General features: G+C 36.0%; 2 protein-coding genes across 3 annotated transcripts; both read right to left on the reverse strand.

The window, feature by feature from the left end:
* Positions 1-1,959: 1,959 nt before the first annotated feature.
* On the reverse strand, positions 1,960-8,362 carry LOC113052536 (E3 ubiquitin-protein ligase TRIM39). 2 transcript variants are annotated; one of them, XM_026216947.1, is made up of 9 exons: positions 8,280-8,348; positions 7,352-7,401; positions 6,885-7,273; positions 6,665-6,760; positions 5,491-5,703; positions 5,246-5,399; positions 3,299-3,583; positions 2,913-2,945; positions 1,960-2,807 (listed from the first exon to the last, which is right to left on the reverse strand). In XM_026216947.1, exons 3-9 carry the CDS (start codon positions 7,209-7,211, stop codon positions 2,260-2,262), a joined length of 1,656 nt encoding a protein of 551 aa, XP_026072732.1. In that variant the 5' UTR covers positions 7,212-7,273; positions 7,352-7,401; positions 8,280-8,348; the 3' UTR covers positions 1,960-2,259. The 2 variants fall into 2 exon arrangements, with proteins under 2 accessions (XP_026072732.1, XP_026072730.1); XM_026216945.1 differs by lacking the exon at positions 7,352-7,401 and having other exon boundaries at positions 8,280-8,362.
* Positions 8,363-15,099: 6,737 nt separating this feature from the next.
* LOC113052537 (E3 ubiquitin-protein ligase TRIM39-like) lies at positions 15,100-19,051 on the reverse strand. Its single transcript, XM_026216948.1, has 5 exons — positions 18,864-19,051; positions 17,931-18,164; positions 17,685-17,835; positions 16,832-17,212; positions 15,100-16,748 (listed from the first exon to the last, which is right to left on the reverse strand). The coding sequence occupies exons 1-5, from the start codon at positions 18,966-18,968 to the stop codon at positions 16,210-16,212; spliced, it is 1,410 nt and encodes a 469-aa protein (XP_026072733.1). The 5' UTR covers positions 18,969-19,051; the 3' UTR covers positions 15,100-16,209.
* Between the last annotated feature and the right edge of the window lie 2,749 nt (positions 19,052-21,800).

The raw sequence follows: 21,800 nt of genomic DNA on the forward strand, positions 1-21,800 counted from the left end.
CTGAAGGGCAACGCTAAACCCAGCGGCCAAGCGCTGTGCATACCGCGTCCTGTGTGAAAGGCCCATTACGCGGTCATTATGTGGGAAACACACCGCAATAGAATAAGCACTAAACGCTAACTTTATAGTTCGACCTCTTATTAACGTTCGCGCTCTTCCACTGATAAACATGGTATTAGCTTTGTGGCTAATCTAATATAGCAATGCATTAGCTGCTGTAAGTGATGTTACAGAATATTTAGAAGTGATAATGATAGGACCGTTAACTAGAACTACCACACCGTTTTTATATACAGTGTATGAACTAAATCTACAATCATTTCACATGACGAACGACAGACTCACCTGGGTGGCTTGGCTGATCGCTTTCTTCTTTGTGGATTTCTGGCGCTGTTGCAACTCTGGAGCTGCAGACCGCCCTCTGGTGGGCAAACTATGCAACACTCATAACATGAGTGAAGAATATGAGACTGTTTCTCATGTTTCATCGGCCGTTATAAACGCCGATGCCGATTTAAATGCAATTAGCTCATATCGGCCGATAATATCGGCCGGCCGATATATCGGTCGGGCTCTAGTTTAAATATACATCGTTTGAATGTGACACACATACACACTTCCTTACTAAGCACATGCATTGCCCCAAAGGGAAAAAAAACTATTACAAACAAATGTAATGAAACACCTTTGTCTCAGTCCTCAAATGTACTGCTTTACTCAGGAAAAACTGAGTGATGGGGGAGAGAAGTGGAGTAGAGTCAGGAGGAATGACGCGTCTGTGATGTCATGGGGGGCGTCTCCTGCTGACTCCAGACATTTCTGTCATTCCTATAGAGACCAGCTTCCATTGTGCTGTGGGGGACCTTCCATTCATTCAGCTCAGGAAAAGGGAAGGAAAAAGAGCTGGGGAACAGGGAGGGAGGGAAGAACAGAAAAAGAAGAGGGTGGGGTGTGATGGGGTGTTCTTACATTCTGTAGTCGTACGAGGTGTTGAGAGGAATGAAACAGGGCTGTTATGAGGAATTAAGAATGTTACTGTATTTGTGGAAGTCAAGAGCTGCTGTTATCTACAGTTAATTACTTTTTATGTATTCAAATATGACTAAATCCACTGCTGGAGTCAACTAGAGACAACTCCATCATATGTGACTATATAAAAAAATCATGTTATTTCTTGCACCTTATCATGACTAGCTACTTTTTTATAGGAATGGGTGCTCCGACGTTCTCAGAATTATAGGAAAGGTCCTTTGTACGCTGATTTGATTTCTAATTTATTATTATTATTTATTTAATAACGGCACATTTTTTTTTAAACAATTGCAATGATCAGAGTTTACACAGTACTAGTGCTCCATCTAGTGGCCTGATTGTGAAATACGATTTTAAAGGAAGTTAATACAAGTGAATTTTCGAAAAAAAAAAATAATAAAAAAAATCGATATATATATATATACTAATTCTTTTTTTTTCCTAGTTACTTTTAACCACAATTGCATATTCTGTATGTTTTTTTTTTTATTAACACACGATTCAAATCAACTCTACAAAAGAGCTACAGGGTCACCAGAATCAAGATTGAGAACCAGTAGCCACCCCCATTTTTTTTTTTTTAAAAGTAAATATCTCAATAATTTAATGACAAATTTGCATGTTTAATTCAAAAATATTTCGATTTTTTTTTATCTGTTTTAAAGTTTTTAAGATAATTATTTTACATCGTTTTTGTTATTAAAGATGACACAGCATGAAAATTTAATATCACAATTAAAGTGATCAAAATGATCACATTTATCAATTTTATCACGGAACCTAAATGTGCTCGAACTATTCAAAAAGTACTCAAACACAGTTATTTATAAATAGTTTTTACATTATTTATTAATTTATTTAAATGTTATGATTTAATGACAATTTATTTAATTAATAGCTTTTCATTAACTCACAAACCCCCTGGAATTTCCCCGTGAATCCCAGTTTGGGAAGCCCTGCGGTAGTCAACAGAACCAAATCCACCACCTTTATATTTATTCATGCTTTTTTCCCAAAGATGAAAATAATTCAAGCAGAAGAAGCACAAAACTACCACATCAATTGCCTTAGAATAGAATAGAATTAGAATAGCGCAATATTTCATAAAAAGTTATCTAGCTAAGCAATTGAACCTCTGAGAAATGTTAGAGGTTCAGTCTTGGGCAACGTGTAAACCCTGGCATTTATTTCTTGCATTAACTTTTTTTAAAAAGGAACATTGATTGTTTAATAATTGCACAAACTAGTAGATATGATCAGAGGCATTGTGTTCTCATCTCTTCTTTTGTTGCAAGGGCTGAAAAATGGATAGATTTTCTCTGTGAATGACTGGCCAGTAAAGGAGTATATAAGAGCTTTGGTCCCCACATTGTAGAATGAGACCAGACCCTCCTCATAATCCACAAACACCCCCACCTTCTGGGGCTTGTCTTTTAGGGAAATAGAAACAGGATGTGATTCATTGGCCACATATTCACATCCATTTCTTAACCAAATACACCAAAATCCTTTATTTGGGCACACTGTTATTTTCCCCTTTCTCTTAATGGACTCTCTAGCCACACCTAAGTCCCATTCTGTTTTTTCACCAACTTCAACCTCATAATAAAATTTCCCACAGGAAAAGCCATCCTTTCCCAGCACACAGGCAGAGGAGTTAAATCTCTCAGGGTTATTGGGAACATCTCTCCAGGATCCACCATGCTTCACTTGTTTCCCGTCTTTAGACAGGTTGAGTTTAGGGTAAGCTGTATTAGGATCCAAAATCACATTCACTGCCAAAGAAACACATTTACAGTGATGAAATACAAGCAGCCAATTTAAAGACTCAATCTAAAAGGAATCTCAGCTTGAGTTTATCATAATCATTTGAAGGTTACCTGCATAAAGTTTCTGTATTGTACTCAGATCTGCTGATGGAGAAATACTGAATGTTAGTATACACTGCTAGTAACCTTAATCAATAACTAAGCCGCTTCCCAGCAAAAGACACACACACATAGTGTAGGAGAAAATGGAAAGGTTGTAACATGGGGTTTGTTCAGTTGTTCAGTACTTTTTCGAACTTGTTTGCTGCACTAAAACAAAATGTTTCTTTTTAAAAATTGTTTTAAATTTAACAGTAGCTCTCTTTGTACTTGACATTAAACTTCAATTACTTTAATTGATGTTAAAGTTATAGATAAATAGCACAGAAAGACAAAAACAAAACATACTAAAAACTAAAAGACTTTAAAGCAAAAAACCATCCTCAGTCCTGTCTTACCAGTGACAAAAACCTTTTTATTAATCTTTTCCACGCTTTTGGGTGAGGGAGTGCTGCTCTTGTCGTTAAAGTAGATTTTGTCCTCTGTCTGAACACTGCTTGTTGTAGGTTTTAAAACTTCTGTCAGAGTGTCCTGCTGTTTGCTCAGGATAGCAGATACATCTCTTTTCTCCATCACTGAAGAACTTTCAAACACCAGTAAAGGATGAGAGGGAACAGAATCTGTACTCCCAGAATCTGATCCAGAAGTCTCTTGAACAATTGAAGGTCTGTGTGGACAATGGGCTATGAAAAGAAAAAGTTATTCAAAAACATTTTGTCCTAGTGCAAGTATATATCATAGTGTGTAGCACTTCACTTTAAGCATTTCACAGCCAACATTATGAGGACCACCCAACTATACTTTTACAAATAAGTATTTGTAGTTCGCTTTGTCCTTTGTACCTGCTTTGTACTTCTGACAGAATTTCTTAGCAACTTTTATAATGGCTATTGTTATGACATATAATTGTTCAATAAATGGTATATTTATATTAATAATATTGGTATTTAATAATCTTATTTTGTATTGAGAATCTACGTGTTATTGAAGGTGATTATGATTACACTGACAAGAGCCTTTGAGCTTTTAGCTTTTATACTGAAAGGGATGAAAAGAAAGTAAAAAAATGAGGACATTATTTTTACTTTCAACAACACCTTATAAGATACAACCAACAAATGTACTGATCAGCGTTATCATGGGAAAACCCCTGGGGGGTTGAAGGGTCCAACGATCTCAATCGCCTGGCCTCGGCCAGCCTAAAAACACACTCAGGACAGTTGACGGGCCACTGCTGCGCGTCGTCACGAAAGCTTATCTTGTTCACGTGTTTTTAAGCATTACCGCTTGTCGATTCAAACATTAAAGCATCCAAACCAAGACACAAGACACGGAAAAGCTGAACAGAGTAGCTGGTTTCTCGCACGCTGTGTTCGGTGCGCATGAGAGAGCGAGCCGCAAAATATTCCAGCCTTGGAAAGTATGCTCAAAAAAACTGTCAGTTATTTCTTAAGTGAAAGTAAACAGCTGCGGAAAAAGAATTATTTTGGATGCGTTCATCATCTCTTAAAGTGACCGCACCTCATTTAGCTACTAGCTGCTGTAATGTTCATCCAAGAATATGAAAGAAAATCACTCACTGCTCTTGACTGAATTACTTTGTAGTTTTAACAAGATTTTATGCGCAGTCAAACCAAAAATTATTCAGACACCAGATACAATTTTTTATATATGGCTATAGATTTTACTAGTAGGTACAGGACACTATGATACATTTATGTAAGTGATTAGACTATAGCAAAATTAAGCGAACTGTGACATATTATACCCAAAGAATCTTCATACAGTGAACTACTAGAGAAATTGATAAAAATGTTTATTTTAAATATATATATATATATATATATATATATATATATATATATTGTCATAAAAACAGTTGTCTGTAGTTTTGGTTGATTGCAATCCATTACATACATTTCTATCAAAGTTATGACATTATCAAGATGAATCTGATCTGACAGTTTAACTCTAAGTTCTTGTCATATTTTATAACCATTTTAGAAGCAATAGCAAATAAACTGTAATAATGTGAGAAATGTTCAAGGGGTCTGAATACATTTTGGTTTGATTGTATATTTCATTTTACATTGAAGACTATCCAGTGCTATTTTACATTTAATTATTTAGTTTCTGTACCTTGACACCTACTTGACCAAACTTGAAAAAAACTTAAGCATTGTTTAAACAGCACAAATAAATAAAAATGAACGAACATACAAATTAAACAATTTCAAACAGGGCCCACTGGTACAACCTTCACCAGGGCCCCGCAAACCCCAGCTACGACCCTGCTCATACATTCCTTATAGTCCTAAATTCCTTAATTAGTTCTTAATACTTACTGATTTCAAAGAAATTCTTCAATTCCATTTTTATTTTTTCCTGAAGACTCTGGAGAGCTTTGTCCAAGATTTCTGTGTTTAGATCTATGTTCATATCAATAATGTTGCTGGTCCAGGACTTGACTTGTGGGGGGCCGCTTACAGATGAGCAAGTCTGCAGTATTGCAAGAGAAAGAGATCCCTAAATATGTGGTTTAGTCTGAATAAATACCTTTTATAGCTATTACTGAGCAAGGAACACTGACCTGTAGGAAGTGCAGGTGATCTTTAGTGTGTGAGAGCATCTCAAGCTCAGCATGTCTCCTCTTTAGTTCCGTGATTTCCTGCTCCAGCTCTTTGATGAGCTCTTTAGCCTGCTTCTCTGCAGTTTTCTGCTTCTGTTCCATCACATCCAGCAGCTCTGCCTGACATTTCTCAATGCAGTGGATCAGAGCAGTGAGAATTTTGACACTGTTGTTCTGGTTAGATTAGGAAAAGCGTTAGCTTTAAGATTTATATGAAGAATTCTATAGCATTATCTCTACCAGCTCCTCAAGGTGAGTAATGAAGACCAGCATTATTGATACCAATACTGCTACTGACGTCTCTATTAAATGCCTTTCCCCCTTAATTTAAGCCATTAGTTATAACCATTCAGTATTACATTATAACAGAAAGCTATTATTTCTTTAAACATTTAATAGGCTTCTAACATCTTTTATGTGATCTTAAAACAAAACAAATCACATAAACTATAAATTGAATATAAACTTACCCTTATTCAAGCAACAAAAGTTAATCATAGAAAAGCATTGAGTGATTTATCTTTCATTGGCTCATTCTGATTTATATCAATGACAGTCTGCAGCAAGTTCATTTTAAAAGCAGCTCTGTCTCTTTAAAACCTTACACACAAGACACAACTGATTTCCTCCCAACTCTTTATGGTCATTTAGGACTTTCTAACCCATTTAAAACTGTTTACAATGTCACTCGCTAAAAACAGGCATTTTGCGTAATTTTATGTGTTTTATTTTTGTTTTTTGTCCATTTGAAGTGTGAAAGAGGTTAAGAAGCTAAAGCAGTTTTCTGTACGCATGTCGGATGTCTGCATGTGTTCAGAGAGAACTGCTTCACAGATAACACACCAGTATAGAATTAACTTCCCTCGTGCTCTACAGCATGTTCATATACTGTACTTTAATGCAGGAAATAAAAGGGCAGTTGCTTGAGCTCCCAAAATCCCTTCTCTGTCTGCTTCTCACTGGATCTCAAGCTGCATTCATGTGTAATTATCATAATTTGGGGGCCTCTGGATCAGAGGTAAAATTTCGAATTTGTTGTTGTACAGAAAATGTTCTTGCCGGTCAGGGGAGTTGAATAATTTTGATTGCATTGTATGTCCATAGTTTTTATGGTTTTGAATGACTGAAAGTGCACCTTGTTGGTTTTTACTGAGCTTTTTATCTCTTCAGTCTTCTTTATTCGATCCTGGATCATCATTTCGACCTCTGCTTGTGTCTGTACCAGCTGAGTCTGAAGACAAAAAGCAGACAGACACTTTATTTATAATTTTGTAGATATCTCAAAATTTGGTTTATTTACACAAATTTTCTATGCTTAAATATCTCAAGATATTAGTGTTTTATATGTTTCTCACCCTCTGACCTCCACTTTCTTGTTCTATAAGAACAATATTGTGAGTGTTGTGTCCTATTTCAAAGCAGATCAGACAGAGAAATAACCGGTCATCTCGGCAGAAAAACTCCAGTGGTTTTTCATGTTTCTCACAGATATAATCTTCCAAGTTTTCCACGGGGTCAATCAGTTTGTGCTTCATGAGCCTTGCTGCTGTTTTGTGATTTTCCAAGTGAGTCTCACAGAAAGATGTTACACATTGCAAGCATGATTTTACTGCAGTGAGTTTTTCATTTCCATGGCAGGCATCACATAGAACATTATTGTTTTGGCTCTCTTGCATCTTCATGTGATCAGCCACCTCTAATCAAGCTGTCCTTATTTTCCGTTGTACTGTAGATTCAAATTCTTCTTTAAAAAAAAAAGAAGAACATTTCAGTCACTACCGTACCTGCGTCTGCATGAAGTAGTGACTGGGTCAGTGCATACCTTGTGATATGGCACTGAAGTGGCTTGTCAACATCTAAAGGAAGTCAAGGCTATAAGTGAAACAATAGTAACAACATGAGGCTGTTCAATGTAAATTGATTTACAAGTCACATCTGTATTACTTTTAAAAGTGTATCCTTTTTTTTGTAAAATACTTTCTCTTATCTGTTATTGTTCAGGATTCTTTTAAAAATATGTTATTTTTTTTCCCAGACAAAGCAATTCATTTCAGTTGCACTTTTATCATATTTTATCCAGACTTTGACTACGTGTCTTGATTTATGTAGGATATGCATTTAATCCTAATTTAATTAAACACTGTACTGCATTACACCATACTTTCTAGAATCACTTTTAAATGGGTTTCAGTACAATTTGTATACCAACAGATAACAAAAAAGTAATTAAAAAACCGTAGTGCTCTACAGCAGTGCTTACTTTGTCAAATTAAAAAAAATAATTCACCTGAAAAATCTTGTCTATTAGTGTTGCCTCAGACTTTCAGGAGAAAACAGAGCAGAACTGATTATCTTTGTTTTTCACAACCAAAGATTGAAGAACTTAATGTTCAGTAAATGTAAGGATTTAAGGTAATGTAGTTTCAGTTTCACTTTATTGTAATGGTGTGTTCTAAATCCTCTGTAAACATAATACATTGGCTACAAACCCAAATGTCATAGTAAACCTTTAACTACTCTTTTAGAAAGTCATAGTTGGATCCTAATACAGCTTGCCCTAGACTCAACCTGTCTAAAGACGAGAAACAAGTAAGTTATGGAGAATCCTAGAGAGATAATAGATCATATTTACATGTGAAACGTCAAATCATTTGTTTATACTTATAAAATCTAATTTTATATTCATGTAATGTTCTTACGTTAACTGATTTAAAATATATTGCTTTAAGATTAGATGTATGCTATCTCACCTCTTAATGTTGTCTCTGGCTCAGGAGAAAAATAGAGTACCGCAGATCTGAACTCCTCATTTATTTGTTTAGGAACAGGTTTTATGATGAGGTGAAATATGTTGCAGTTTAAATTTGTTGTAAACACACCCTCCCCCCTCCCCTCCCCCCTGGACAGTATAACCACATTTGACTGATTATGTACAAATAATGTCTATAAAATCTTTTATGTTTGGTGTTTTGCTTAATTATTATGCTGTATTCACAACAAGTGCATTCAAACAAACAGACTATTCAAATAAAATGTAAAAAAAAATGAAGTTTAAATAAGAAGACATTCAAACCTTGTTGCCATTTATGACAGACACAATTTAAGTAGGAGGAGTTATTGCACAGTAGTAACTCGTTTTCACATGATTTACGTTAAATTGCCCAACTCCAGTTAAGTTTCATTTCTTTAAATGTGTGTGCCCATTTTCAGTTATTGAAATTGTCCTCTTTGTTCACTCTCCAATGTGGAAATCAATGTAAATCTAGAAACAAAATTTGCTCATACAATGAGATCATGGCAAAACAAAAATATTTTAAGGTGATTTTTTACTTCATGTGACAGAGATAGAGGATTGAAGTGAACCACTGAATCCATTTAGTATATATTGTTTTTTACTCCCCTTAGCAACTGCCAGTGCATCCTTATTTTTCATCAAGAAATATTGCTTCAGGTACTTACCAGGGTCAGCCTAATCCATATACTGATGTAATAATCTGCTGGCAAAATCATCAGTACTAGTTTTCTTTCAGTAAAACTTGGAAAAAAAGAATGCCAATTTACTTGACGACAGAGTATATCAATGTATCTATGATCTTTTTAGAAATAACAACTTCACAATGAGGTAGGTTAATATACTCAAATTCAATTGTTTCAATTAGAACCACGCATTCTTAATAAGGTCATAAAGTAGAAGGTGTAAATTATGAGGTGGGTTTAAAGTTTAAGTTTATTTTATTTCATTATTTTAGGTTTGATTCTTATAAAACGATACTGTGTTGTGCAATGCCATTTGTACTTAAATCTTCCTTACTGTTTTGCCAGAGGCATGAACAGCAGTAGAAGTGAACTTTCCAAAAACTTGTGAGTCATAGTTGCATACATACCAAAAGTATCCTGTACCTTTAAGAGGAGCTGAAGTCTGTGATTGAAAGGGCAGTGTGTTTATGAGTCAGCGTTTGGGGAACAAGAAAGCCCACGCTGCCAGACTTTCAAATCTCTGCCTAGTGTGGAAGAGCACAGCTAAAGCAAGAGAAGTCTAGTCAAGTCACCTTTATTTATATAGTGCTTTAAACAAAATACATTGCTTCAAAGCAACTGATCAACATTCATTATGAAAACAGTGTGTCAATAATGCAAAATGATAGTTAAAGGCAGTTCATCATTGAATTCAGTGATGTCATCTCTGTTCAGTTAAATAGTGTCTGAGCATTTATTTGCAATCAAGTCAATGATATCGCTGTAGATGAAGTGACCCCAACTAAGGAAGCCAGAGGCGACAGCGGCAAGGAACCGAAACTCCATCAGTGACAGAATGGAGAAAAAAACCTTGGGAGAAACCAGGCTCAGTTGGGGGGCCAGTTCTCCTCAGACCAGACAAAACCAGAACTACACATGCTAATGGAGTCTCATGAGCAAGACCTTTTGAATCTCTAACTTTTTCTTAATTATTGCTGAATGAAATCGTTTATTGCAGTATTTTAACAATTTTACTTTGTACAGATGATCTCATCAGCCAAATGAGGGGTTTTGACCAAGTGATGCTCTTGAAAGGAGTGAAAGAAGAGGATGTGGTAAATTGTCTTCAGAGAAAAAGCTTCTCAAAAGGTCTTAAAACAGCTTGAAGAATGGTAAGTGTACAGTACTATAAGGGTCATAGTTGCTCACCCTGCTAAAATCACACAGAACATAAGCTGAGCTCTCTGTCCATTAAACAACTTCATCTGGATTGTTTGTGTTTTTTGTTTTACTTGACCAGGTCTGGGAACTGTCTGAAAATGGGATGTTAGGACTGAGAGATCCTCTGGCTGAGAAAAGGCTACACTGGATATCAACCACAAACTGTTTTCAGACAGGAGAGAAGAAGATCATGATGGGGAGATGAAACCAGTTTAGATGTGATGATAAGGAATCATTATTTTCTGAAACAGTATCAAATGTCTTATATGTATTACATGATCAGTATCACAGTTGACTGGATGGGACTGTGTGACATTTCATCCCTCATCTGTGTGAATTGATTAATATATGAGGTTAATGTATTTTTGATGATAAATAATTATTTTACTTGAATCTTATTTGTCTTGATGCTACTTTATCATCTTTATAGTCTATGCTTCAATAAAATGAAAACGGTGAATATTGTGTTCTGAAGATTCTTGGTAAACACATCATTTTACTAGGTAGGCTCATATGTGCTTATTTTAGACTTGGAAAAACTACATATTATTAATTATCGGGATAATTTCTTTGACTTAAGAGATAAACATTTTTGATCAGATTAATGACATCTGGGAAATAAAATACACCAGAAAGTTATTATTGTTTATATTTAGTAAATGCCGATTTTTTGTGAAATACAGGGAGTTACGAGATTCATTATTTTGCATTACAAGATTGTGCCATGGGATTGTTACAAACACTTGAGGGATAACTGAGAATGTAACAGGAATGATCAACGTGGATCTTGTACTGTATTCAAACCAAGAGCATGCACATTACTGATGTCCAGCACCTGAGGAGTAAGATACGGGGATGAGGAGGACATTTTTACACTGATTTTTGCTAATTAGTTATTTATATATATATATATATATATATATATATATATATGAATTAATTTGTCCTTGTGTAATAGTGAAGTATCACAATTTGTATACATTGTCCTTGATTACTGCTTAACAGTGGGGAATAGATAATGGCAAGTTATTGCAGGTTCATCCATTATATTTATTGCTGTTTTCTTAAAAAATCAAATAAATAATCTATTATTTTTATTATTAAATCATTTCTTTATAATTTTGTCCATGTTTCATCAGATGGCCTCACAATGTCGTATCAAAAGGTATACTAGTAATGATGTAAAAATAGAAAAGATTGATCTGTGAAAATAGTCAGATATAAATGTGACTCAGCTCAGTTTGTTGTCCATGATGAGCAGAATACATGTATGTAGGTTTTACTGCCCTTCTACCCCCAGGGGCCCAGTAGCACCCCCCGGAAGATCCCAAAACTGTACATTTCAAAAGGCTATAAATCAGAGTATAATTAACCTATCAAAGCGAAAATCAGCAGGATTACTACTTGTACTATGTTGATAAAATAAATAATGTTGGGCACAGTTTTCAGAAATAAATGGAAAGGTGGCATAAAGGCATTTTAAATATTGCTCACTCTAAAATACTAAATTTCATCATGCCTCTCAAATATATCATAGAGGTTTACACAGTGAACATATTTATGTTTCCAGTTTTACATTAAATATATTATTCATTTCATTTCGTTAATAAAACGTTTTAAACTACATTACCACAAGCCTCCGTCGTTCTACCTATGGAAAGGGAAAACTAGGCGCTGTTTTTGTAGTTCATTGAAGTTATTCTTTGGGTTAGGGTTAGGATCTCACTAAAGAGGTGATTTTTCTCAACATAGAAACACTTCATTGTTGACTTATAACTTAGCATCAAAACATTATTTTTTTAACTTGATGCGCTGTTTAATATGGGTTAAAAGATAGTCCAACCACAGACAGTCCTGCGGTGACAGGGATATTCACAGCCAATGACGTCAAAGCTGAGCAGCGCCATCACACTTCCTTAACCACTTATGGTCATTCATGAGCGCTTTTTTCAGTTTTTCGACTAAAGGGATAGATTGGTTAACAATAACTTAAATTTGCTACCTATTAGATAGTGTTTTATTAACGTCTACACCTTCTTCCAACAATAATGCAAATACAGAAATTATTTTTATTCGGTTTGACAAAAATTAGGCAATATTAATGTGCACGTGTATGTACAACTACACATGTGATGTGAACTGCACAGTCACAGTTGTATCTTATCAAACCGATAGATTCATTTCAATTTAAAAGATATATATATATATATATATATATATATTTTATTTTTTTATTTTTTTATTTTTTTTTGACCAAAGACAAGAGCATTTACTTATAAAAAGTAAAAAAGTTAAATTATTAAGTTATTACATTATTATCTTTTTTTGTTTCTTGTTTTTTTGCCTTGCTTTACCAATTGATCTCTAGGAATAAAAACTGAAATAAAGCATAATGGCAGGGTGACCACTCATGACCGCACCCTAGCCGGTGAGGGATGCGTCCATTGCTAGCATTACATGGCGACAAGGAGCTCCCAGCACCGGGCCCTGAGACAAAAAACCAAGGTTTTCTCCATTTGTCTAAGGCATGTAGGCACCCCGCATGACCTTTAGCATGTGAAGTGGGTTTCCACTGCCATCAGACCCAGCAATCTCTGAGACTGCTTGACAGTGAGTGACCGGCCTTCTCTCACTCTCGCGACTGCAGTGAGGATCGACTCAATCCTAGCAGGTGACATACGTGCCTGCATCATGGTCAAATCCTACATCATGCCCAGATAAGTGGTTCTCTGTACTGAAGAAAGCACACTTTTCTTGGCGTAAAGTCTTAACCCCAGCTCTTTCATGTGATCAGGAAACGACACCTCGATGCCAAACCGTCATCTGCTCTGATTGAGCTAATATCAACCAATCGTCAGTGTGCTTGAGTCATGAAAGTGTGGGGTGAGAGTGCAAGGCCAAAGGAAGACCCGTACTGGTAGGCTTTTGCCCCCAAAAGCAAACCTCACGATCTTCTGATGAAGAAGGATGGAGCTAAGTGCATCTTTTTGATAGATCATGACACACCAGTCCTTGGACTTGGCCTGTGCAAGTGTGCTGAACTTCAGTCCCCTGACTGAGCGGTTCAAAAAGGACAGATCTAAAAAAGGACACAACACCTCATCCTTCCTCAGAACAGTGAAGTATCGGCTGTAGGACCCGGACTCTGCAACCTGAGGAGGGACCACCTTGATGGCCTCTGTCCTCAGAGAGTCTATTTCTGTTCCATTATCAGAGCCTGCTTGGGGCCCACCAGAACTGGATTCTGTGGCCTCTCACTACAGTGTGCAGGACCCACTGAGACACACTTGGTAGTAGTATTCACGCTGCCAAATAGTCTACTATGGGAATCAGCCTCTCAAGACTGATCTCTGGTGTCATCAGAAGAGTTAGCTCAGTGCCCTGATGCAGCACACCGGCAGGAGACGGCCGAACTAGCTGCTCTGGAAACCTCCCAGGAGGTCGCAAGCCTCTTAGCATCGCTACGTTTCCGGGTGGTAACTGAGAGAAGCACTCGCCGGAGACCGCTGCACCCTGGAACACCGGCAGGGTTGGCAGAACGATCTCGGGGGACTAAGGAGAGATGGGCACTGTGTAATGTGGTGTACACCGCTTTTTCCCAGAGGGGCCTGCCATCCGAGGTTCTGAGCCACAGCATCAGGACTCTCGCAGCTGAAGTCTCCTAAAAACTACGATCCTCAGACCCACGTCGTCTGGTGCACCTAGAGCCACTAACTCGGTGCCCTGAAGCAGCGGACCGGCAGGGGTTGACCGTACTAGCTGCTCTAGAGATCTCCATAGAGGTAGCGAGCCTCTTAGCACCGCTACGATTCCGGGCAGTAACTGAGAGAAGCGCTCACCGTAGACCTCTGTGGCCTGGAACACCAGTAGGGTTGGCAGAACGATCTCCTGAGGCCACTGAGGAGAGACGGCACCATGTAATGCGGTGTGCACCGCTCTTTACCGGAGGGAGCTGGCCCTCAAAAAAGTCCTAGGCCTTAGGTGTCAGGACGTTATGACGAAGGCTATCCAGCAAAAACGACTATCTGCAGAACCGCTTTCCTCGGCCTGGGAGCACCAACTCTGACTCCAGAGTCTGCGGAGTACAAAAGTGACACCCCCGGCACGAGGGGCTGGAACACGGTTGGGACTGCTCCACCCAGCAGCCCCTGACTGCCTCAACCTCCTCAGAGGAAGATAGGTAAACACGTGTTCTCACACAAGAAATTACATCCTGAGAGCCCCTGCACATCTAACTTCACATAGTCGGATAAATATTTCATTTTATTCCTCAGAATTAAATGTAGTCAACAACCAGACGAGTCAACACTGTCTGGTGAGAAAAACTCTAAATGTCTTATTTTGGGACTAACATTTCTGACTCTAATTCATCCTAGAGCTTTCAAGCTACAACCACCAAACTCGAGTCAGACCTTCAGACTGTTCTGACTTGCGTTGCTACACACACACACAGATATATATATATATATATATATATATATATATATATATATATATATATATATATATCTGTCTGTCTGTCTATGACATTAAAACCTTCAAATGGCAAGCTTTTTCCTTGTATGATATAGAATTATATATGTTTATCTGTAACTTCATTGCAAGCTGTTAACTGAAACTGTTAAGGTTTTGTCGCAGAAGAAGAAAAATATGAAAAAACTGCAAGCACTGATCATAATAAATTAGCAAAATTATTTAAAGTACTACTACTTAAAATCAAGTAGATTGATGCTTCTACATGAGTTGGAACTGTTAGAAATGTTCTGTTGATTGGCATTGAGAACTTTATCTAACACACAAATTGGTTCAATAAAACCTTTTATTCACTTTCCAAATAAATAAATAAGGAAAAATAAAGAAAAAATAATAATCTTAAAAAAAAACATGAATTCATACAATGTGCAATGTACAATCAGCAAGATAATTATTAATATTTTATGTCTATGCAATTAGATTATGATGTAACATGCTAATTTGCATATGTAACTGGATTGGATGTTAATGCAAAGACTACTAAATATTCTTAGAACACTAATGTGTTACAGCACAGGTATAAACATATAATATACACTCTCAATTAGATCATCGGAAAAAGAAAACATGGAGACCATACATGGTATAGATGAGTTTACATGATCTATATGCATGCATAAAATAGTAATACACAAGACCATATACAAGGAGGTACACAAAGACCTGAGGATATGCATGATAGGAAAGTCTGAGAAAAAATTGTTTATGAATTAATGAAAAAATTAATTTCCTATAGCAATATGTGTCTGTTTTAAACCCCTTTCACACTGAGATTCCGGCAAATATATGGGTAAATTGTTCCGGCAATTGTTCCCGGGTCACTAGATTTTGCACCTTCACATTGCCAGTGATTACCCGGGATATGTGCGTGCTTTCACACACAACCCGTAAAGGTCCCGAAACGACATGTGACATCAGGGCGTGACATGTAATGTAGGAGTCGAAAATGCTAGGCACGTTATTCTTTCACTCAAGCTGGTAAACGATCTCAGCGTCAGCACAGAAAGTGAGGAACAAACTGATCTCTGCTTCATTACAGTTTGCACATATTTTTTTTGTCGCAAACATTGATCTTCCTCCAAAACAGCCAGTAAAAGAGTCGCGCGACAATGTGCGTCATCACTACGACACGACATTAGATCTGTCAATGAATAATTTATTTGTTAAATCTAATGAACAGCTTTGTTTCTGATTGTTCCAAATGCAACAAAGCACTTGTTCTTGAACTTTACATTTACCTAGCAAGGTATGAAATTTATATTTCATGTTCGTAAATAGTAAACAAACACATGACAACAAAAAAACACTCAACTAGTTAATGCAACAACACCTTTGGGTTCATTATGTTGTTGTTTTTTTGTGCTACTGTAGGTCCTAACTTCAATCTTAAGGGGGTATGTGTCAACTGAGCAATATCTGTCGTTGTATTAATGATTTCTTTAAAGGAATGTAGATTGTATTTTAATTAGACTAACCAACAGTATGGATAATCAGAGGCTTTGAGTTAATATGTCCTCTTTTGTTGCAAGGGCTGAAAAATGGATAGATTTTCTCTGTGAATGAGTGGCCAGTAAAGGAGTATATAAGAGCTTTGGTCCCCACATTGTAGAAGGAAACCAGACCCTCCTCATAATCCACAAACACCCCCACCTTCTGGGGCTTGTCTTTTAGGGATATGGAAACCGGTCTAGATTCATTAGCCACATATTCACATCCATTTCTTAGCCAAATACACCAAAATCCTTTCTCTGGGCACACTGTTATTTTCCCTTTTCTGTGGATGGATCCTCGAGCCATACCCAAATCCCATTCAGTCTTATCACTAACTTGGACCTCAAAGTAAAACCTTCCACAGGAATACCCATCATTTCCCAGGACGCAAGCGGAGGAGTCAAATCTCTCAGGGTTATTGGGAACATCTCCCCAGGATTCTCCATAACTCACTTGTTTCCTGTTTTTAGACAGCTTGAGTCTAGGGTAAGCTGTATTAGGATCCAAAACCACAATCACTGCAAAGCAAACACAGGTAAATTGATGAATGCATTAGAAGTAGCTCTTAAGCGTGTGTTAATACTTGTCATATTTATCACACCTGCATAAAGTTTCTGTATTGTACTCAGATCTGCTACTGGAGAACGCGCACTGAATTGTGAGACCTTCACTTGTTTGTTCATCTTTCCTGCTCTCTTCGTTGAGTGAGTGCTGCAGTCTGTTTTACCCAGAGTAAAGTAGATTTTGCCCTCTGTCTGAACATTGCTTGTTTTAGCATCTAAAATCTCTGTCGGGATGCCCTGCTGTGTTCTCACAGTAACCGTTTGATCTTTTTTCTCCATAGCCGAAGAACTTTTAGGTACAAGTGAAGGATGGGAGGAAACACAGTCTGTGTTAGTGCTGCCAAATTCAAATATCCCATTGGCTGAAGGTTGTGATGTCGGTGGAACAAAGTTGAATCCGCGAATAAAAGAAGGTTGAGCTGTGAAAGTAAATGTGAAAATTTATTAAACAAGCCTTATTAAATCTAAATCGAGAACTGAGCAAGAAACACTATAAGACAGCTGCATCTTATACAAATGTTGCTGACGGACCAGAATCAAAAAACTGTGCATATAACCTTAGTTCCCGGGTAAATAAGCCAAAGAGTTGCTGCCGGTAGCCATAGTATGGAAAAAGTACTACTATAGAAGTCAGTGGCTACCAGCAACTGTTTGATTACCAACATTCTTCCAAAAAAAAAATAAAAATCTTCTTTTGTGTTTAACTGAAATTAATACAGGTTTGGAGCAACATGAGTGTGAGTATATGATGACAGAATTTTCATTTTTGGGAGAACTTTCCCTTTAAATTACTGTTGTGGATCAAATGTTCTAAATAAACTCGCCCTTTTTGCCTAGAAAATACTTCAGTATAATTCAGTTTATATATAAATCCATTTCTAAACTGCTTACTGATCTCATGGATTTTTTTTAGATCCTTGTTGACTTTTTCCTGGAGGCAAGTAAGAGCTTTATCCAGAAATTCTGTGTTGAGTAGACCAGTGTTAATGTTGATGTTCATCCAGGTCTTGACTTCTGGGGGGGTGCACACAGATGAGTAGACCTGGAACAATGCAGGAGACCAAAGAAATGTTTCAGAAAGTGATGTCCTGTCATGTGAACAGAGAGAGAGAGAGAGAGAGAGAGAGAAAAACTGACCTGTAGGAGATGTAGGTGATCATCAGTGTGTGAGAGCTGCTCCAGCTCAGTGTCTCTTTTCTTGAGCTCACTGATTTCCTGCTCCAGCTCTCTAATGAACTCTTCAGCCTGTGTTTCTGCTGCTTTCTGCTTCTGCTCCATCACCTCCAGCAGCTCATCCCGACATCTCTCAATGGAGCGGATCAGATCAGTGAACAGCTCAACTTTATTTGCTTTATTTTTCTCAGTGGTGCTCTGGTTACGTTGAGAAGAATAATAGACACTTCATGTCAGATTCCAAATCATTCTTTCCACCAACTCTATACAGTAAATAGCTGTATTAAAAAAATAATTGTTGATTTGTCACTAAAAACACACCTTGCCGGACTTCGCTAAGTTTTTTATCTCCTTAATCCTATTACATCTGTCCTGGATCATCACCTTTATTTCTGCCTGTGTCCTTTCCAGTTGAATCTGAGGGCAGAGAGCAAGATTTTTTTTAAAGCAAATGCATCAAACTTTTACTTTAAAAATCCTTTATTTAATTAATTTGTTTTCAATAAAATTTCCAGATGTTTTCAATACTACAGTAAAATGTTCTTTATTTTAAAGTAATATATCAAGACAAAAAAGAATAGTAAAGAATAATTCAAAATGTAAATTATTAGCTGTTTTTTTTTTATTTTTTTTTTTTTTTACCTGTGCAAGTAACTTAAATTGTGATTTTAGAAGCTATTCAATTGCTTTAGAAAGAATTATAAAATGTGAGTCATATGGACATATTGGCATTGGTGGAATGGAAAATAGTTTCACAAATAATTTAATTGTTTCACATTTTATAAGAATTTAGAATGACATGGTGATAATTTAGTTCATTTTGTCTGAACAGTTCATTAAGTAGAATTGAATAAATATGCTAAAATGTCTTCTAATCTCTCATATCTCTTGTCTTACCCTCTTGTGTCCACTCTCTTCCTTTATGGGAACAGCGTTATGAGTCTTATGTTCTGTTTCAGTGCAAACCAGACACAGACAGGTCTGATGGTCTCTGCAAAACATCTCCAGTGGTTTCTTATGTTTCTTACAGATATAGTCTTCCAGGTTCTCCACGGGGTCAACCAGTTTGTGCTTTATGAGCCTTGGTGCAGTTTTGTGGTTGTCAAGATGAGTCTCACAGTCAGAAGTTACACACTGCAAACAAGACTTGACTGCCCTTAGCTTGTTTGCTGTGCAGACATCACATACAATTTGATGAAATGGTTTTGTTTGGTGTTGAAGCACCTTGTAACTGTCCACAACCTTTTTAAATGCTACATTTATTTTCAATTCTGGTTTACTTTCAAATGCTTTGTTACAGATAGAGCATATATAGAGCTGTCCACTCTCCCAGCATGCCTCAATACATATGTTACAGATGTTGTGTCCACATGAAGTTGGGATTGGGTCAGTGAGCACCTCCAGACATGCATGGCAAATGAGCCACCCTTCAGAGAGTGATGAACTGAAGGATGTCATGACTGTAAGTTAGAAACAGGGACACCATGAGGCTCTGCATGAAATTGATCAAAAATCATTATATTATAAGGAAAAACGTAGTTAAGAATGAGCATTGCATTGTGATCTAAAACTGAATTTTCAGGCATTGAGGACCGGCTGCATTTCCATGTAGGCAGCATAACTAATAAACAGCTTAAAGCACATGCTTATGTTAAAATATATACAATATGATTTTGCTATTCTTTACACAGTCTTCACCATCAATCTAATTTGAATGTCACTGGAAAACATATCATCTTTTTGATTATCAGTAGCCACTCTGTAAAAGTCTATTTAAAAAAGCATTTACATATGAAATGTAAGATCACTTGTTTATATATATATATATATATATATATATATATATATATATATATATATATATATATATATAAACAAGTGATCTTACATTTCATATGTATCACTTGTTTATATATATATATATATATATATATATATATATATATATATATATATATATATATATATAAACAAGTGATCTTACATTTCATATGTATCACTTGTTTATATATATATATATATATATATATATATATATATATATATATAAACAAGTGATCTTACATTTCATATGTAAATGCTTTTTTAAATAGACTTTTACAGAGTGAAAAAAGTCACATTTTATATTTATGTAACATTCTTAGGATAATTGCTTTATAATTACTTTAAGATTAGATGAAATCTCACCTCTTAATGTTGTCTCTGGCTCAGGAGAGAAATAGAGTACCACTGATCTGATCTGAACTCCTCATTTATTCAAGACCAGGTTTTATGATGAGGTGAAATATGTTTCAGTTTCAATTTATTGTAAAATCTTACGCAATACTGATAACACAATTTTTACGTTTTGTTATTCTAATGACTATACTAAGGTTGTCGCTCTTTGAGCCCTCCCCCCCCCATTATTATTTTTCATGTTGGGAACATCATTAAACAATATGACACTATAACCATGTTTGACTGATTATATACAAATAATGTCTATAAAATCTAAAAAGTTCTGCTAAATTATTATGCTTCACAACAAGTACATTCAAACAAACAGACTGCTTTTAATAAAATGTAAAAAAATTGAAGTTTAAATAAGAAGACATTCAAAATTGTTGCCATTTATGACAGACACAATTTAAGTAGGAGGAGTTATTGCAGAGTAGTAACTCTTGTTTTCACATGATTTACTTTAAATTGCCCAACTCCAGTTAAGTTTCATTTCTTTAAATGTGTGTGCCCATTTTCAGTTATTGAAATTGTCCTCTTTGTTCACTCTCCAATGTGGAAATCAATGTAAATCTAGAAACAAAATTTGTTGATACAATGAGATCAGGACACAACAAAAATATTTTGAGTAGAATTTTTACTTCATGTGAAAGAGATTGAAGTGAACCACTGAATTCATTTAGTAATTTGTTTTTTACTCCACTTAACTTCCAGTGCATCCTTATTTTTCATCAAGAAATATTGCTTCAGGTACTTACCAGGTTCAGCCTAATCCATTTACTGTGGGTTACTAGTCCAGTTACTAGAGTTGCAGGACAATAATCGGTAACACTTTAGAATAAGGTTCCATTTGTTAATGTTAGTTAATGTATTAATTAACATGAACAAACAATGAATAATACATTTATTACTTTATTTATTCATCTTTGTTAATGTTAGTTAATGAAAATACAGTTATTCATTGTTAGTTCATGGTAATTCACACTGCATTAACTAATGTTAACAAGCACAACTTTTGATTTAAATAATGCATTAGTAAATGTTGAAATTAACATGAACTAAGACTTATAAATGCTGTTGAAGGATTGTTCTTGCTTAGTTCATGTTAACGAAAGTAGTTAACTAACATTAACTAATGGAACCTTATTCTAAAGTGTTACCCAATAATCTGCTGGCAAAATCATCAGTACTAGTTTACTATCAGTAACACTTGAAAAAAAGAAAGCTAATTTACTTGACAACAGATTATATCATGTACCATTGTTTTAGAAATAACAAATTCACAATGAGGAATGTTAATACACTCAATTTCAACTGTTTAAATTAGAACCACGCATTCTTAATAAGGTCATAAAGTAGAAGGTGTAAATGATGAGGATGGTTTTAAGTTTAAGTTTAGTTTATTATTTTAGGTTTGATTCTTATAAATCGATACTGTGTTGTGCAGTGCCAGTTGTACTTAAATCTTCCTTACTGTTTTGCCAGAGGCATGAATAGCAGTGAGAGTCAACTTTCCAAAAAATTATGAGTAATAATTGCATAGACACCAAAAGTATCCTGTCCCTTTAAGAGGAGATGTATATGAGTCAGGGGCTTTAGAGCCAGCTGTGTGTGAGT

Source organism: Carassius auratus, chromosome 32 (genome assembly GCF_003368295.1).
Source record: "Carassius auratus strain Wakin chromosome 32, ASM336829v1, whole genome shotgun sequence".
NCBI lineage: Eukaryota > Metazoa > Chordata > Actinopteri > Cypriniformes > Cyprinidae > Carassius > Carassius auratus.

Excerpts from the sequence above, each read along its gene's own strand:
- LOC113052536 (XM_026216945.1), bottom strand. The coding sequence starts at position 7,211 with ATGAAGATGCAAGAGAGCCAAAACAATAATGTTCTATGTGATGCCTGC. Across the intron at positions 5,704-6,664 it reads GCTCAGTAAAAACCAACAAG|AACAACAGTGTCAAAATTCT; the intron begins GTGCACTTTCAG and ends TAATCTAACCAG. Across the intron at positions 3,584-5,245 it reads GAAGAATTTCTTTGAAATCA|CCCATTGTCCACACAGACCT; the intron begins GTAAGTATTAAG and ends TTCTTTTCATAG.
- LOC113052537 (XM_026216948.1), bottom strand. The coding sequence starts at position 18,968 with ATGTTTTGCAGAGACCATCAGACCTGTCTGTGTCTGGTTTGCACTGAA. Across the intron at positions 17,836-17,930 it reads ATCACCTACATCTCCTACAG|GTCTACTCATCTGTGTGCAC; the intron begins GTCAGTTTTTCT and ends GCATTGTTCCAG. Across the intron at positions 16,749-16,831 it reads AATACAGAAACTTTATGCAG|TGATTGTGGTTTTGGATCCT; the intron begins GTGTGATAAATA and ends TTTGCTTTGCAG.